Source organism: Danio rerio, chromosome 3, assembly GCF_049306965.1.
Source record: "Danio rerio strain Tuebingen ecotype United States chromosome 3, GRCz12tu, whole genome shotgun sequence".
NCBI lineage: Eukaryota > Metazoa > Chordata > Actinopteri > Cypriniformes > Danionidae > Danio > Danio rerio.
The window spans coordinates 28,977,501-28,995,168 of NC_133178.1; the positions used below are offsets into that span (position 1 = coordinate 28,977,501).

The 17,668-nt window shown below is 34.8% G+C and overlaps 2 protein-coding genes across 4 annotated transcripts in view; one reads left to right on the forward strand and one right to left on the reverse strand.

Annotated features, from left to right (window-relative positions):
- Positions 1-1,041, reverse strand: part of tbc1d17 (TBC1 domain family, member 17) — a 14,748-nt gene extending 13,707 nt beyond the window's left edge. Inside the window, exons 1-3 of one of the 2 annotated variants that reach the window (XM_005163947.6) lie at positions 989-1,041; positions 243-338; positions 45-122 (exon numbers count right to left, since the gene is read on the reverse strand). In XM_005163947.6, the coding sequence (XP_005164004.2) occupies positions 45-122; positions 243-338; positions 989-1,015 (201 nt within the window). In that variant the 5' untranslated portion in view covers positions 1,016-1,041. 2 annotated transcript variants of the gene reach the window in all.
- Positions 1,042-5,331: 4,290 nt separating this feature from the next.
- Positions 5,332-15,399, forward strand: akt1s1 (AKT1 substrate 1 (proline-rich)). Of its 2 annotated transcripts, XM_073944553.1 has the most exons (7): positions 5,332-5,436; positions 8,706-8,779; positions 9,381-10,012; positions 11,327-11,591; positions 11,671-11,754; positions 14,021-14,190; positions 14,373-15,399. In XM_073944553.1, exons 3-7 carry the CDS (start codon positions 9,611-9,613, stop codon positions 14,508-14,510), a joined length of 1,059 nt encoding a protein of 352 aa, XP_073800654.1. In that variant the 5' UTR covers positions 5,332-5,436; positions 8,706-8,779; positions 9,381-9,610; the 3' UTR covers positions 14,511-15,399. The 2 variants fall into 2 exon arrangements, with proteins under 2 accessions (XP_073800654.1, XP_692511.3); XM_687419.11 differs by lacking the exon at positions 8,706-8,779.
- Positions 15,400-17,668: the final 2,269 nt, after the last annotated feature.

The following is a 17,668-nucleotide window of genomic DNA, read 5'->3' on the forward strand; positions in this document are numbered from 1 at the left end:
AAAAAAAGTGTACTGAATGCCCCATCCTCTTCTGTTTTACCAACCTTCTTGGTGTAGAAGACAGCAGGAGCATTTCTCCCATCATCCTCAACAGGACTCCATTCTAGCGCCGGTTCTCCATCCTGTTTAAAGTCATAACAATCTCAGGTTTTGTACATTCAGTTATCAGATATCACTGACATCATGCTAAAATATGTCAACATCAATAAAACAAAACAGCGGGTGTTTTAAAATAATCATACCCGCTCAACTATCCGGATGAATCCAGGGATGGTTGTGTCCTGATTGCTTCTTTTGGCATTGGTGTGAAGGTAAACTCCCTCCTTCTCAAAGATCAGCTGATGAATGACATAATGCATTACACATTTACAGTGGGAATAGATGTCAACAAAAGCTATGGATTAATCATTTGAATTAAGATGTCTGTACGTACTGATGAACATATAGCAATAAACAGACAATGAAGTTTAATGTTTTTCTCATACAAAACAATAACAAACTGTTTTTGTAATACTGTACAATAAATATTTCCTTATATACACAAGTGAATTGTAGCAGTTGAGTTGTGTATCTCAGCAATTAGACAAGCAACATAGAGAAGAAAAGAGGTAGTGTGGATCCAGCTGCTAGTTTTATGCTTCGGGTTCTGATATGCAAAGCTCTCCAAGTTAACTGGTTTGACCAGCCTCGTCATTCAGTGACTTGGATGACCTGAACGTGTTGCCCAATGGGCGACGGTCATGGTATTTAAAGTGTCAGTCAATTGTAAAGATACGCCAGTGACTAAATCATCAGACATGTCAGTCATCAGCTTGAGCTATCGCTAACTAGCTCCAGTTGTGGAAAAGAATATCTGCTACGTGAACACAACGTTACGTAAATACGTGAAGAAGGTAAAAAAACGCCTATAAAGTTTAAGGCTGTGTCGTGACAAAAGTGACACCGTCGAACTAAATTATGTTTACTGACAAACACTATCACCGCTTACCTTGTGACTCTCTGGCTTCGCCTCCATTCCTCCTCCTGTGTTCACGTAGTTTCACCAAAACAATCTCACTTCCGTTTTTTTCCACTGGATAACACCGCCCACCTAGGCATCAGCCAATCAGATACTCAGAAACTATGACAAATCTTCTGATTATGTTGAGGGTGGGTTTTAATCAGATTTTAAATGCAGTGTGTTTAGAATGTATTTGTTAATTTTAGGATGATAATGATCTATAGTGCATCAGACACCAAAATCATAGAGCAGATCAAATTTAACTTGGGGCTTTCAGGGATGTTACAAACCCCCCAATTCTTATGTAAGTAAAAGTGTAAAGGGATCTATAGTTTCTTGTATAAAGACCCAATGCAATGTATACATTGTAAATTTAATAGTATACATTTGTGTAAAATATTACTTTATATAAGAATTGGTTTCATTGCATTCTTTTCTATTCATCATAGTATTATATAATTGATTATTTCTATTTATTTACTTATTTAAAATAGTATTAGTAAATAACTCATCTTTATTGCTTTGTTTAGTTTAATCAAATTGTTATATTTTTATTTTGAGAAAAGTTTTTTGGGGGATTGATATTGATATTTTAGGTTTTATAATACATTTTGATTATTTGAAGAAATTTTCTTTGTTTCTTTTTTACTAGCGTATTTATATATCTTAATACACAATTTGATTATTTTATTCTTATTTTAATTTCTGCAAACATTTACAGATGGGGCGACGCGGTGGCTCAGTGGTTAGCACTGTTGCCTCACAGCAAGAAGGTCGCTGGTTCAAGTCCTGGCTGAGCCAGTAGGCATTTCTTTGTGGAATTTGCATGTTCTCCTCTTATTGGTGTGGGTTTCCTCAGGGTGCTCCGGTTTCCCCCACATTCCAAAGACATGCGCGATAGGTGAATTAAATTAGCTAAATTGGCCAGTGTATGAGTGTGTGTGGGTGTTTCCCAGTACTGGCTTGCAGCTGAAAGGGCATCTAGGAGAAATTTGGAGTAAGTAAATTGTCAGAATTCAAATGAGTTTTTCTTTAAATTGATAATAATTAATTGTGAGATTCTTAATGACACTATAATTCAAATATACCATACTATAATTCGAATAACGATATTGTGTGCTGTTATTGTGCTCAAAAATCTTTAATATGAAAATCTAATCTAACTCTCTGAAGTAGCCTAAGCAAAATAGCTACTGGTGAGTGCAGTAAAACATCATAAAAATTTTATCAGCTTTATTAAATTGTTTTTCTCTCTTTCTTTCCGAGTATTACCTCTGCAAATGTGTTGACGCATGTATACCAACCATCGCGCGTGCGTCCTTTTCAATGTTGCCAAATCCGCTTATTACACGTATTCTAGTCTTTTACTTGACTGGATAGGTTTTGCGCATGGATTCGAGCAGTGTTTTGTGTTAGCATTATGCATATTTTATCCAGAATAAATGAACGGTTTTGATATTTTTCTAGCTCCACTATGCAAATATGCCTATTTCTATGGCTTATGTAGGCCCTATTACATTTTTATATGCTTAAGTTACAGACATGTATGTGCAACAAAGAAAATAATAATTTATTAGATAGACTCTTTGTCCCTATGAAGAATATGGATTATAAATATTGAGAAATTTAATTTTAGAGGTGATAATATTGTTTAGAATAGAATATTCAGATCGACTGTAACAAAATAGGTTTAGATGAAATACAGCCTATAAAAATAATTTATTATAATCACCAATCAAGTCTGTGCTACTGTTCATAAAAATGTTAGCATTGAAAAGGTTATTGTGTTGCAGTTTTAATTGCAGTTTTGCAGCATTTGTTAATCTATTGATTTTACTTTTTATAGTTTCATTCATTAAAAATAAATAAGATAAAAAAAACAGGACAGTGTGGTAGTGGATAAAAATGTGATATGTGTCAAAGTAGGGCTGCACAATATATCGCTTTAGCATCGATAATGCAATGTGCGAAACAGCAATAGTCACATTGCAGGATCCCAAAAGATTTCAAGTTAATTTAAACAATTTGGACCCAAGAGATTTTAACATTTTCTGATTTAAAAATTAGATTATATTCAATTGATTGGGTTTATATGTTTATAAATAGAAGAATTAATAGGGGAATTACCAAACTACGTCACACGTCCCACAGGTTCAACCTCGCATACCAGTAGCAAAAAATGACAGGTGCAAAACTTGTAAAACATGTCGTGTTGTGCGGTATGGATGCCAAATTACAAAATGTCCAAAAATAGAAAATTAAATTTTACCATACACCACACTGCTTTTAATGCCAACCGCAGACGTCTTTGACTAACTGCCATCTTAAGAGTTGAATGGAGTGAGGACCTAATCAAAAATGCTCGACTCTGAAGTTCTTATTTCTTATCAGGTAAGTTGACACTATGCTGAATCATACACATTACTCGTTTTTGATTGCAGCAATGATTTCAGCAAAAACAAATATGGTGAACTGTGGGCACTGAATGCTTAGAATGAAATGTAAAAATGTAAGTTCACATACCCTGCCGTACAGGTGCAGTTCGCTGTGAGAAGGCAGTTGTTTTGCTTCTTGATGATTACCCAGGCCTTGTATCGCTCTGTCTTTTTTCCTTGTCTTTGGCTAGGCAGAACCTTGTTTTTTAGCACCACAAAGTTTTGAATCTGGTAATGATGGAACATTTTTTCTTGAGCATGACCACACAGAACAAAATTGTAGGCATCCAAAGACTTGTAGGCTTTTAACTTCTCTCTTGTATGGTTGTATATTTTGGGCTGGATGCTTGGCCATTTCGTCTTATCCAATATCCATTGGGAGGTGCTATCGCAAATGATCCTGTAAGATGAACGCCGTTCACTTTAATGTTAATTTTGCCAAGTAACTGTGCTTATCACTGGGTGACAAGCTGTTATAATACGCTGAAAGCATTATGTAAATAATATATAATATGTAATCAATATAGATGCATGGTGGCGCAGTGGGTAGCATGTTCTCCTCACAGCAATAAGGTCGCTGGTTCGAGCCTCGGCTGGGTCAGTAGGCATTTCCGTGTGGAGTTTGCATGTTCTCCCCGTGCTCCGGTTTTCCCCACAAGTCAAAAGACATGCGGTACAGGTGAATTGGTTAAGCTAAACTGGCCGTATGTATGTGTGTGAATTAGTATGTTTGGATGTTTCCCAGTGATGGGTTGCAGCCAAGAGGGCATCCGCAGAGTAGAACATTTGCTGGATAAGTTGGCGGCTCATTAATAAAGGGACTAAGCTGAAGAGAAAATGAATGAATGAATGTAATCAATATAACTTATCTCTAAAACAGCAACAAACTCTGTACCGCATCGGATGTTATTCCCTCGCTGTAAATGCTAGTGCTCCCGGTTTTTGTTTTGCAACCTAAATGTTTACAAACTGGTAATTTGTCTATAGTAGACGTGTATAAATTATATAACAATAACATTGAAAAATTATATATTTATAAACAGAAGACCCTGTTATTTTACATTTGATTATTAAATTTATATATCTCAATACTGTTATAACTCCACCAAAAACCACAGTTTTGTTTATTATTTTTTTTTATCTTTGTTCAATTGTTTTCATCTGTGCTTTAAATGATATTATTTTGTGTATTTTTGTATAATTGTGTATATTTTATGCAGATCAATGTAAAATTGTGAGTTTTTTAAATAGTTATCTTTTGAAATTAAATTCATATATATTAAATATATATATATATATATATATATATATATATATATATATATATATATATATATATATATATATATATATATATATATATATATAGCAAAAAATATTGCAATAGCAGTTTTTTTTTACAATCTCATAAAGCTATGTCAAACTAAGTATCATGTTAATTGCATTTCACACATTCATTCATTTTCTTTTTGATTTAGTCCCTTTATTAATCAGGGGTCGCCACAGCGGAATGAACCACCAACTTATCCAGCAATTGTTTTGGGCAGTGAATTCCCTTCCAGCTGCAACCCATTACTGAGAATGCTTTTCACACATATTCATAATAACTGTTTTCTACAGTACACATATAAGTGAAAAAATCTATTTCAGGATTGGAGTCCTTTGCATGATGATCTGGCATAAACTGTTGTTAATGGTTGTAAAACATTGAAAACGCTTGGTAAATTGAGGTGTTTTGAGTTTTTATGCTAATCGATCAACCCCCCACAAAGAAGGCATGAAAAATAGGTCGGTTGTTTTGAGCTTGTTTTTCAAAGCATTTGCGTGTTTCTCCTGCGCAATCTGGCAACCCTGGTCCGTTCCTACTGTAAACAGCGCTGTGAGCGTCGCTGCACTGGAGTCTAGGGGAGAGACAGGCACGGGCAGAAAGCTCCGAATAAAGAGGGCGTAAAAGTTTGAAGAAAAGGACGACTGTGGTAGAGGCGGGAGGATATTAAGAGAGTAAGTCAACTTCTCGTTGTTCTTTTCTCGAATCGACCCGATGCAGTTTTGATGAAGCATAATACATTTTAGCAGCACTGCTAATGCTGGAGCCCATTGGCCTGTGTATTTCACTTGGCTACTTACCAGTCAACTGATCAACAAGCTCTAAATCAGATCATGTTGTAGTGCATAAACCCTCTGCTTCGCTACTAATACTGGCTGATGAAGTGCATATTAAAGCTGACAGTGACAAACAAAAGCTGCAGAAATCAAGCCTGGCTGCCAGTCTGTCCCGAAAATGCGAGAGACGCACAGATTCGCTGCACAACAGGCCTCGAAAATATTTCTTTTAGCCATTTACAAAAACTAATTCTCATTTACAAGAGTACGTCCCAAACATACGTGTACGTGTGCTGCACGTGTGAGGGAATGGAGGCGTAGCTATCAATCTGAGTGGGGGTTTAAGGAACAGTACTTGACGAGTTTGATGACCAAACAGGTTTTCAAGTTGATCTGCACTTACAAATCAAAGTGCATGTTTGTTTCGCCCATGTAAGTTCGATATATGCATATAAATATATCACTTTATATATACATTTTATTATAGCAGGAGCAGCTGTCCCTGTTTACTTGGGGGTGGTTCATGATTTTGGGCACTCAGAAATGTCCCTGTTGCAGAGCATGGTTAACAAATACAAAACCTTTGCTACTTCAGCTATGAAGATCTGAAGCTGAACAAGAGCAGATACTATTATCATCATTTATCAAAAGGCATGCCATTATAGGTTTCAAAATATTCATTCATTCATTTTCTTTTAGGCTTAGTCCCTTTATTAATCGAGGGTTACCACAGCGGAATGAACCACCTACTTATCTAGCATGTTTTACGCAGCGGATGCCCTTCCAGCTGCACTGGGAAACACCTATACACACTTTTTATATGTTTTATACTCAATTTAACCTACCCCATTCACCTATAGCGCATGTCTTTGGACTTGTGGGGGAAACCAGAGCAGCGGAAGGAAACATACGTGAACACGGGGAGAACATACAAACACCACATGGAAATGCCAACTTCTTGCTGCGAGGCAACAGTGCTACTCAATGTGCCATCCCACCGCCCATTTTCATAATATCCACATTCTACAAATTCATGGTAAAGAAAGTAATTGTGGTTGTAGGGCTGCACACAATATATAATTTCAGCATCAATATCACAATGTGCGAGTGCGCAATAGTCACTACGCAGGGATCTGCAATGTAGTTGGGATAATAGTTGACCAGACATTACAGTTAACAACATAGTGGAGTCGTTTTAAATTTTAACCTTATTATTTGCATGTGTTTTAAGGCCTGTGACTGTCATCATTTATGCAAATTTAAGTAATTTGGGCACAATAAATTGAACATTTGTAGCTTAAATGTACATTATATAATTATTTACTCAATGAAAATGATACATTGTTGGGTTGTTGTTATTATACAGTGATTATTTAATTTCTGTTTATGAATACTGTTTGACTCCCTATCAGAATCATAAAGCATAGTTTGTTTGAATTTTTTTTTTTAACTTTGCTTGTCATTTTTAAAATATGCCTATATTTTACGCAAATACACCCCCTACAGCAGCAATCAATCCCAAATTGATCCTAAATTATGAATTTTTCACAAGCTATTTAAGTCATTTGGTCAAATTGCATTTATATCACAATATATTGTAGTAAATAAAATATTGCAATGTCTTTTTTTCCAAAAGCCTGTATTGGCTTTATGTAGGGTGTGAATTATACATTTGACGATTTCAAAATATTTTTTATAATTTAAATAAACCTATTTAAGGATGACCATGAAAGATGTATTTTTTTATTTTACTGTTTAAATTCCATCTGCAAGAAAGTGTATAATAAAATACAATCTATACATCATGTTTTACGTACTCATACAGTAGGCATGGTTTGAAAAATTCAAGCCTTTAAAACTGCCAAAATATTCTGCTATATCATTCCTAAAGTATGTGTAAGATTGTTTTTTTATATATTTAAAAAAAAAAACAATTTTTTAGGACAACAGTATCTCCAGCAGAAAAGATATTCAAAGATGCCGTTTTAAATTTTACAGAAATCAGTGTTTTTTCAACAAATGAAGACAGCAGAAGTCAATGATTTATTTGAATTATTTAGCCTGACATGTTTACTGTTGAAAATGCATTAAATGTTTCTCAAAATGAATTATATTGTGTTCAAAGGGGAAAAAGTTTTTGTTTTTAACCCAGACATTAAAAAAAGAATATATTTTAGAGCAGTAATCATGAGACCATCAAACCATGATATTTTTATCCAAGTTTATAATACCGTTCGAATCATATCTTGCAGTACAAATGCCTAGTTTACTAGAAATGTTTTTTATGCTGTCTATTGGTTCTCTAGATTTGCCCGTTCCAAACTGCTAAATCAATATTTTTTGACGCAAACATGCATTCACAATGGTATAGACTAGTGGTTGTCAAACTTTTTTCATCATGTACCAACTCAGAAAAAAATTCTCTCCAAGTACCACCATAATGACGAGGCAGATTAATTCCCATTATTAATGTCAGTCACTTTAAACTCATAAATAGTTTGAACATTAACACTACTGTTCTTAAAGGTAAAAATAAATAAATAAAAAGTCAACGTTTAAAGTGTACTTTTAAAAGTGAAGATGGTAGGCTAGTGTTCTTAAAGTAAAATAAAACTGCTGTAGTTAACTGTAAAGTATTAACAAATAGTAAACTATTTATCAAAACCTGGAAATGTTGCTTGGACCTCATAAATATTGGCTGTATGTCATCATATTCATATAATAACCATTTTGATAAATTTTGAAATATGTTGCATGTACACATGACATATTTGCATATCTTTGAAATCTAAACATTTTGTATTTTAAAATGAATGATTTGGAATTACATTATATATTATACGTATATACATTAGAAATTAGATCCAGCTAGTTTTTTTTACAGTATGTGTGTCAGAAATGTGAATGATTACATGCATAAATACACTGCTTGACCAATTCATACGTGATTTATCCATTCATACGTGCAGATTTAAGATCTCATCTTAAGTGGACCGCAGTTTATGTTAACTGCATACAGAGACTAACTTTAATTAGGCTATATTTTAGCTCCATCTTCAAGTATGGCAAAGCTGCTTGAGTCTATGTTCTGTGTCCCGCTACATTTGAATCACATCCAGATAAATTAGCCTAAAACTGAGTTGTTGTTTTTTTGTTTCATTATTCAGTATTCTTCCGCGCAGCACTAGAAGGAGGCCCGCGTACCACTAGTGGTACACTTACCACAGTTTGAGAACCACTGGTATAGACCATTACAAAGGTGGTCAAATGTATATTTCAGTTATCTATTGTTTTAATTATTAATATTATTTAAGCATTAATATTATGCAAGCAATAATTAGCAATACATTTCTTATATCATAAATTTCAATAAATATTGATCAAGCAATAAATGATTACCCCGCCAAACCACCCTTTAATTCGCACCCTGGCTTTATGTACATTAAAACATGCTCTGAAAAGGGTGCTGCATTGTTTTAAACGTCTTTAATTGCAACCCTGTAATGCCCACAAACACACTGCATACCTCATGTTTGAAAGTAAAAATGGTTATGATAAAAACAGTTATATAGCAGGTAAATATGCAGAAAGCACACTTATTGTGCTCTAAAATGCATTTTTTCCCCCTTTTAATAAATACGCGCCTTTCTAAAAGGACGAGCCTGAACATGCTTACTTCTTATCTATTCTGTTTTATAATGTTAGTTGTTACATAAAACTGTTTTGATCTGTTTGTAAGAGTAAATATTCACTATTTACAATGATATTTTGACTACTGAACTAGAAAGTGTCCCATGTTTCCATTTTCATTAAATGTATGCTTATTATCTGTTCTTTTCTAGGTAACATCAGCAAGTGGTGACGTCCTCCCATCTCTCCCCTAGCTCTCTCATGCACGCATACACCATCACCCATTTCAAATGTGCCTCTTCTAATAGTCCCATCAGCATTATCTAAACCAAGTTCTCATTACCAAAGAGTGCTATCCTCAAAAACACATTTCATAAGTGCATACATTCACATACGCCAGCATTTCAACATTCCAAAAAACAGTTCAGCAGAGCCATATTTGATGCATAAACACATCATGGCCTCTGTCGCCAAATCCTCGAACCCCGAGATCCCTGATAATCACAAAGAGTGCTGGTTGGCGCTGCTTGCAGCCGCAGAGGCGTACAGTCAGACGTCTGGATGTGATTTGGCTATTCTGACTGCGTATAAAAAGTTCCATCCGTCCGGGATTGAGGTGGAAGGACAGAGGAATCATGAAGGAGGTGGGACGTCTGGAAGCAAGAAGTTTGATTATGAATATCATGTATGGGGTCAAGGGGCGTTGGCTGAGTCGTCACGGCGATACGTGGATGACATCGCCGTTCTGCACTCCACCACTGTATTGATGGCACAGAGACACACAAGGATGAATACAGATGAGGGCGGAGCCAAACTGGGCGTGGACATGCCATCTGATAGGCTGGTTAGTGGTGATTTATTACTGTTAGGGATTTCATCTGTTTTGATCGCAGACATGGGTTGCGTCCGAAACCGCTTACTACTCAGTAGGTACTGAATTTGAATTTAAACTTACTACTCGGCTTTAAGATAAGTACGCTCTATACAGTATGAATGTAAGAAGTACGAATGGAATTTGGACGTACTACATCCGCCATTTTGTCATAATCGCATGACCTACCTGCGTCAGTTGCGTTGCTTTACTCCCATTCATGAATTCTCTCATGGGGCATCATGGGAGAGCATAGTATGCATGGGATGCGCACTTTAGAATCTCACCGGAAGTAGTAGGTCTTTCAGGTACTTCTCGCATACTGATTTTCGAATTCTATGAATTCGGACCTACTACTCGGCTCGCATACTGATTTTAGCATACTGTATAGTGTTAAAAAAAGAAAACTCACCATCCTGCACCAGGGAAACCAATAATAAGAATTATTTTAAAAAGTGCATAATAGATTATATGGCTAAATAAAATAAAAGGTATTAACAAACATATAAATAGCAATTCCTTAATCCTTAACGATAAATAAAAAAATATGACAAATTTTGATTGGACTGTAGTGGGGAAAAAAAATTTATAAATATTTTGGGCCATGACTAATTTGAAGGGGTCGCCACAGCGAAATGAACCATTAACTTATCCAGCATATGTTTTACGCAGTGGATGCCCTTCCAGCTGCAACCCAGTACTGGGAAACACCCATACACAACAGACAATTTAGCTTATTCAATTCAGAAATACCAACTGACCTGAATACAGTTTGAAGACTATGAAAACAATCAAAAGCTGTTTATTTAATTTGGATCTTTTTCTGTATTGATTTAGTCTCTGCCTGTAGATTGTTTCTTATATTTTATGCATATTCACTCCCCTACATAATTATTCCAATCAATCTAAAATGATAAATTCTTTCCAAATAGTTATTCAACATATCTAGTTAAGTTGTGTTTCTATCGCAATTCAATCGATTTTTTTTAATATCGTGCAGCCCTAATATGAAGCACACTTGATTGAAACACCTTATCATTTAAGGCCCGTCCACACCAAGAATGATAATTGTGATCGTAATAATATTAGCGACAAGCTTTTTTTTAAATTTTTTTTTTTTAAAGAGAATAGGTTTTGTTTGTAAAAAATGTGTTTTCGAAGATATCATTTTACTGTCCCACCAATATCATAGTTGTGTTGTGGACTCATTTGTTTATATTTATGCAGATTTTTAAACACTTTTATTGTCCATTGTAAACATGCCTTTATGGTATTCTTTCTTCAAAGAGCTTGACTGGAGATGGAGTCGGTACTGTTAGTCCGAACATGAGGCTCTATTCTCAGAGCTACCCGTCCATCTACAGTTCGGCTGCTGCCATTGGCCTGTCAGTCGGTCAACATGGAAACGGAGAGCGTGACAGAGAGAAAGCTGCAATGGAGGAACGAGAGAGGGCAAGAGAGGGACCAGAAATAGTGGACTTGGAGGAAGAAGATGAAGACGATGAGGAAGAAGATTTGGATGGAAGGAGACGTAACCTGAATGAATCGGCAGGTAAATTGGCTTTGTTTTCTCAGAAGGAGATGTGGTTTGGCATTGCTGAAGGTCATCCAAATTCAATTGTGTTTCTTAGGTGTCTTCTCAATGGATGAGGACTCTCTGTCCCGGGACTGCGAGCCCTTCTTTGAGTCTGATGGGGAGGAGGAGAGCACTGATGGTGATTTATTTATGTTGTTAATAATATTGTTTTTATTCATTTAAAAATGTAGTTGGGCTGGTCGATTAATCGAAAGATAATAGGAATTGACATTAAGAACATATAAACAATCAAATTTTTCCTAGTCAATTTTTAAAATTACTTTCTCTACCATGTGTGGAGTCAAGTAACCTCGCTCTGTTAAGGCTGATTTATACTTCTGCATCAAACGCACGGGTATGGTCCGGCGCAGACTTCGCATGGTCTACACGATGATTGGAAGCAGAGATGCCTTAAGATGGCATATTTTCCATTACATTAAAATTATTATTTACATTAAAGTATTTGTTTATCGAAGATGCTAGAAATGCAGTTTTAAATGTTATTTACAGGATAAACAGGAGTTATTTAAAAGAGATACTGCTTATTATCTATTTTCAATTTAAAAACATTCAAAATAATTAATTTTGTTTCAAAAAGTGCAAGTTATTTTCACTTTTTTTTAAAAAGTAAAAACTGTTTAAGACTTTATTTTAGGCAATATGTGTTTTAATTTTAGTTGTTTTACATTGATGGCCAATAAATAATCATAGATAGTAGATAGTGTGTTTCCTTTAATTATTTTAAAATCAAGTAATTCAGCCTTCATTCAAAAAATCTCCATTCACCTTCATTCAGAAATTTCCCATCTGTAATATGTGAGCATATTTACTGCCAGTAAACTATAAGGGCAAAAAAAAATTAAAATAAATAAACAAATTGTTTTTAATAGTTATCGAGTTAATATGTTCAATTAATCGAAATATAGATTTTAGGCCAAATCGCTAAGCCCTGAAATGTAGCAATATAAAATTCTGTCAAATTATTTTATAGCATGTTTTCTTCATGTTTATGTTTCAGAACATTTAAATTGAATTGTGAAGAATAGATTACAGGCTATTTAGTTTTGAAATATTTACTTAAAATTATCAATGGTTTTTAAAAAAGAAATCATTTGAATAGTAAAATAGTAAAAACGAGCATATACAAATAAATATACTTTTTTATTTGAAAGATTATTATTATTATTTCAGCAGGGACACTTTGGTCTGTAATGAGATGTTTTAATGTTTTGAAAGATAATTACAAAAAAAGCTTAAAAGGAAAATATTGAAAAAAATAAGACATTGAGCAGCACAACTGTTTTAAACATTAGTTATGTTTCCATTCACCTATTTTTATGTGCATTTTGGATATGCGTAATATAAAAAATAAAAAATGAAATCACCAAGATGCACATACATTTTGAAAATGTGCATAAAAATGTATGCAAATAACTGAATAGCATAAACTTTTTATTTAATAAGAAAAAAATTACATAAACTGCAATGGAAACACTTTTACAGAACAAATTCCAATATGCGTATTAAAAAAAGTCATGTGATTTTTGTTATAAGAGATCATGTGGTGATAAAAATGTGTGTGAATAGACAAACCAGCAGGCTGAGCACACTGTAAAACATCTGAAATGTTGTATTGGTTGTTCTAAAATGCCTTAACTGTTTCAGTATTCGTGTTATTATATTGTTAATGACCTCCAGAATCAAGAGCGTCTTTGCTTTGCATGTCACGCCTTCAAATGCCACCACCCGTTGATTGCATTTCGGCATTCTTTTCCGAGACAAAAGCAATTTATTTAACAACAAAATGATTAACGCAGCTTTTCCTATCGCAGCAAATTCCGTCTTTACTTTTGATATTTGGCAAGAGTTAATCAGGAAGTGACGATTCTGTTGTCTTTGACTCGTTGGATGGAAATGCGGCTTTATTCGCATGTCTTTTATAAGATATTCCAGTTTTGCGCAGTAAATTTGCATCTTAGGATGCAAACATGCCTAATGACAATAGTTTAAAATGTTTCTTGAGCATCAGATCAGAATATAAGAAATATTTCTGAAAATTCAGATTAAAGATTACATTTAAATTGAAAATTTTTTTCACATTATTGCTGTAAAATGTCATTCAAAAGCTTTAAAAAAAAGGTCTTGCTTATGAAAGCTATTCTCTAAAATATAATATTAGTTACAGTACCAACATATGCATCGTTATATTAAAATCCTCCTTCATTAATCTCAATAGATCGGAAAAACACATGAAAGAAGTAGAAGTGCTGTATGAGGAAATAACACCGTGACTCGCCATGTACCGTACTAAGTGCTGTTTATAGAGATGATTATCTCAGGAGCTGTAGCATAAATGTGTTTTATTGCTGTCATCCATTTATTTATATCTGTTTTATTGCCGTCAGGTTCTCTGAGTGAGGAAGCACCACCGCCTCCTCGTGGTATGGCAATGGGTCACTTGGCATCCCGCTCCTCCAACCCCATGTCAATGGCTCGTTCATTGCCTGTGTCAGTTCCGGTGTGGGGCTACAGGAACAATCATGCCCCTCAGGGAGACTCGCACAGTGGAGAACGGGTTAGTTACGTGTCCTTTCCATCCATTCTTGGAATATATTTAGATGTATATTAGATTTCAACCAAATTTACCCAAAAGGCAAATGTCTGGATGTCTATTAGATGTCTTTTAGAGGTCTCATAGTTTTTTTTGTCTGATAGTCATGTCTAAGTGTCTTATTTAATACCTTTTGTTGATTTCAGGTGGGCTGTGCAGACTTGGACCACATAGCTGCGAGTATGAAAGCCTTACTGGTCCCAGGAGCCACCGATGGGACGGAGATGTTCGGAGCACTGCCTCGGCCTCGTCTAAACACGGGCGACTTCTCTCTCAAACACTGAGAGGGTGATTGTGTGCATATGTATGAATGACAGACTGAGCGTGCATGAGAATGACAGGTGAGCTCGCTTGTGTGCGTGAAAGAAGAGAGTTGACCAGAACCGGAGAGTTTCAAAGAATGTTTTTTAGCAAAGACGTTGCCAAAATCTGAAGCTTCTCCTGCATATCATTAATAGTATTTCTATGGCGTTTCAAGTGGCTAAACCTTTTACCAAACCTTTACATCTGCAGCAGCAGAAGGAGGAAGAGGAGTAGAGGTTTGATCAGCATGTCTTAATCGGGACAATTTCTTCTGGTTGTGGCAGACCTTAGTTACGTAGTGCATTTCACTGAGAAACACTAACAAACATCATTTCATTACTAATCATACGCAGTAACTGATAGATTTACTGAAGGTAATTGAGCTGATTTACACCACATCCATCACCAGAGAAGCGTTTTCCGTTAACACACACTACATGTACTTGTATGTATAGACTGCTGAGTTCAGATGTGGATTCAGTAGTTTTTACTGAGAATGCTTACAAATGATGTCACTCTCTGGCTGCGTGAAATATCGTTCATTTCAGAAAGAGTTTCAAAGAATTTCTACAATAAGCAGGACAATAAGCTTTTAAAACACCAATGTTATAAATTATTCACCTGCAAATTACATTTTTCTGCATTCTTAGTGATTTAATGTGCTGATAACGGATATAAATGCCGACGTGCGAATTGTTGATTAGTTCGATGACTTCTCTGAAAACGTTTTCGCTATATTGAAGGATATGTCAGGTTTGAGGGTTTTCAACACTACAGATGTCAACCAGCTATGTGTTTATCTTAATTATTTCACAAATGTTCGATGTTGAAGTAAATGCGTTTTGAATAAACATGTTGTTTGTTGTTGAATTCTGCTCCTTGTCTTTCTTGACTTTAGTCTGGAGTTTTTGTTTTGGTTATTTCCATTAAATGTTGCCTATGCTGTTGTTGTCTATTGGAAGGAATGTGTCAGTAGAGCCACCATTTTAGTACAGGGAAGCGCTCCCTTGAAATGAATGTGAGCCCAAGTTGCAATGGAGGACTGGCCATCCGGAGTTAGAGATATATAGACGTATATCTATGATCTGAAGTTTTCCCTGTGGTTACTATTACTATAAATTATAATTTTACTTCATTTTTCAAGTGCGTCCCTGCGTCTCAGTGTGCATATTCACCATTCTGATGTACATGGTATATAACATTTGTAATATTCAATTAATTAAGATGGAGATTAAGGCGCAGGCACCCTTATAAGTTACTTCAAAAACTAGCCATTAACGTTACTTAGCTGACAATAATATAAGTTTGAATACATTGTTTGCTTATTTATTAAAAAAACTAGCATAAGCCTAGTATTTGGTGTGAGTTGGTACTACTTTGCCTTATGATCAGTGCAGTAAGTGACTGTATTACCATCAATAATGCTACTTGTTAAGCACAAAAGTTTGTAACATACAAAAATGTAAAAAATGAAATCTTACCTATGAATTGTGATGCCTTTATGCTTTCTTTGTTTGCTCATTACTACACCCATACATAACACAAAAGTCTAGTCTTGACTAGTTCGGTTGAATGACTTTTGTTCTGGGAGCACTGTACAAATGTGGCGTCGGTATTGACGCATTCTCAGGGTCTGTTTGCGATATCTAGTAAATATGTCTATGGCGCGAGTAGGCTAAACAAAACAACTCTGAGGAAAGTGCACACTGTGACCAGCAGAGAGCGCTGTTGAACTTTTATGTATTTTTGGCGTGTAGCGTGAGTTCATACTATCCCTAATATTTTATTTAGTTGACACTATCCAAAGAGACATATAAACCAGGGACAAAGTGATTGATTTGAATTTATTCTTTTTCTCTTTAGGCTGATGAGACCACACGAAGGGATTCAGTCAAACCCTTCACTGCTTGTTAAAAAAGCAACAACACTTATATTTTTCAAATAGTAGGCCTATTTGATAAATGAATAGTTATATAAACTTTAGCAGATTTGTTTGTAGAAAAATACAATTTGTGTACTTTGTTCTAATAATAATTATTCAATAATTTGAACAACAATAATATTTCCTTACATTTATACAGTGCTTTTCTAGACACTCAAGGCGCTTTACACATTTGGGGGAATCTCCTCATCCACCATAATATAATTAAAATAAATGTTCTAATAAAATAAATAAAAATAACTTTTAAACCATTTTTATATACTGTATACACTTATTTTGATTTTATAAAAAAAGAAAATGTCAAAATTATGACTTAAAATATTATCAGTGAAATAAAAAAAAATAGTAAAAAAAGTTGATAAATAAAATATTTAAAATATTTTATGTCAAGTCGTCGCCTTCATTTCTAGTACGCTTTTTACAATGACCCTGAATCATGACTTGGTATCATGATTTCATCATTTTATAATTATGATGACTATATAAGTATGACCAGAGGTCACTGATTTGAGGGCCGGGTGTCTCAGTTGGCATTTCTGCATGGAGTTTGCATGTTCTCCCTGTGTTGGCGTGGGTTTCCTTCACAGTCTAAAGACATGTGGGAAACTAAATTGGCCATAGTGTATGAGTGTGAATGTGTACGGGTGTTTCTCAGTACTGGGTTGCAGCTGAAAGGGCATCTGTTGTGTAAAACATATGCTGAATAGGTTGGCGATTCATTTCACAGTTGCGAACACTGATGAATAAGGGGGCAAAGCCAAAGGAAAATTAATAAATGAATTCAAGTGTGACATAACAGAATTACTGGCATCTGAGAATTGTTTAGTGTGTTTGTAGCTTTTTTCTCCAGCAAATTGATGCTTTAAAAAAAACACCACTCATATGTGACACAAATGAGCCTTATTTTAAACTAGTTTATTAAAGCACAAAGATAAATATTCACTTGAGTAACTGCATTTGTCATCACATGGAATATAAAACGAATACACTTACTATTCAAAATCTTTAGTATAAAGGTTAATGCTATACCACATAAATTACTGGTTAAATTAATGAAATGATATATTTTGGGTCTGCACATATTTGAATCAACTTTAGAGATTTGTAATAAAGGCAGAAGGTTTAGAATGAGTCTTAATTTATCGTTTCAATACTGATATTTTGTTGTTAGTTTTTGCTTTCCACTTACTACCAAAA

Excerpts from the sequence above, each read along its gene's own strand:
- akt1s1 (XM_073944553.1), top strand. The coding sequence starts at position 9,611 with ATGCATAAACACATCATGGCCTCTGTCGCCAAATCCTCGAACCCCGAG. Across the intron at positions 11,592-11,670 it reads TAACCTGAATGAATCGGCAG|GTGTCTTCTCAATGGATGAG; the intron begins GTAAATTGGCTT and ends TGTGTTTCTTAG. Across the intron at positions 14,191-14,372 it reads ACTCGCACAGTGGAGAACGG|GTGGGCTGTGCAGACTTGGA; the intron begins GTTAGTTACGTG and ends TGTTGATTTCAG.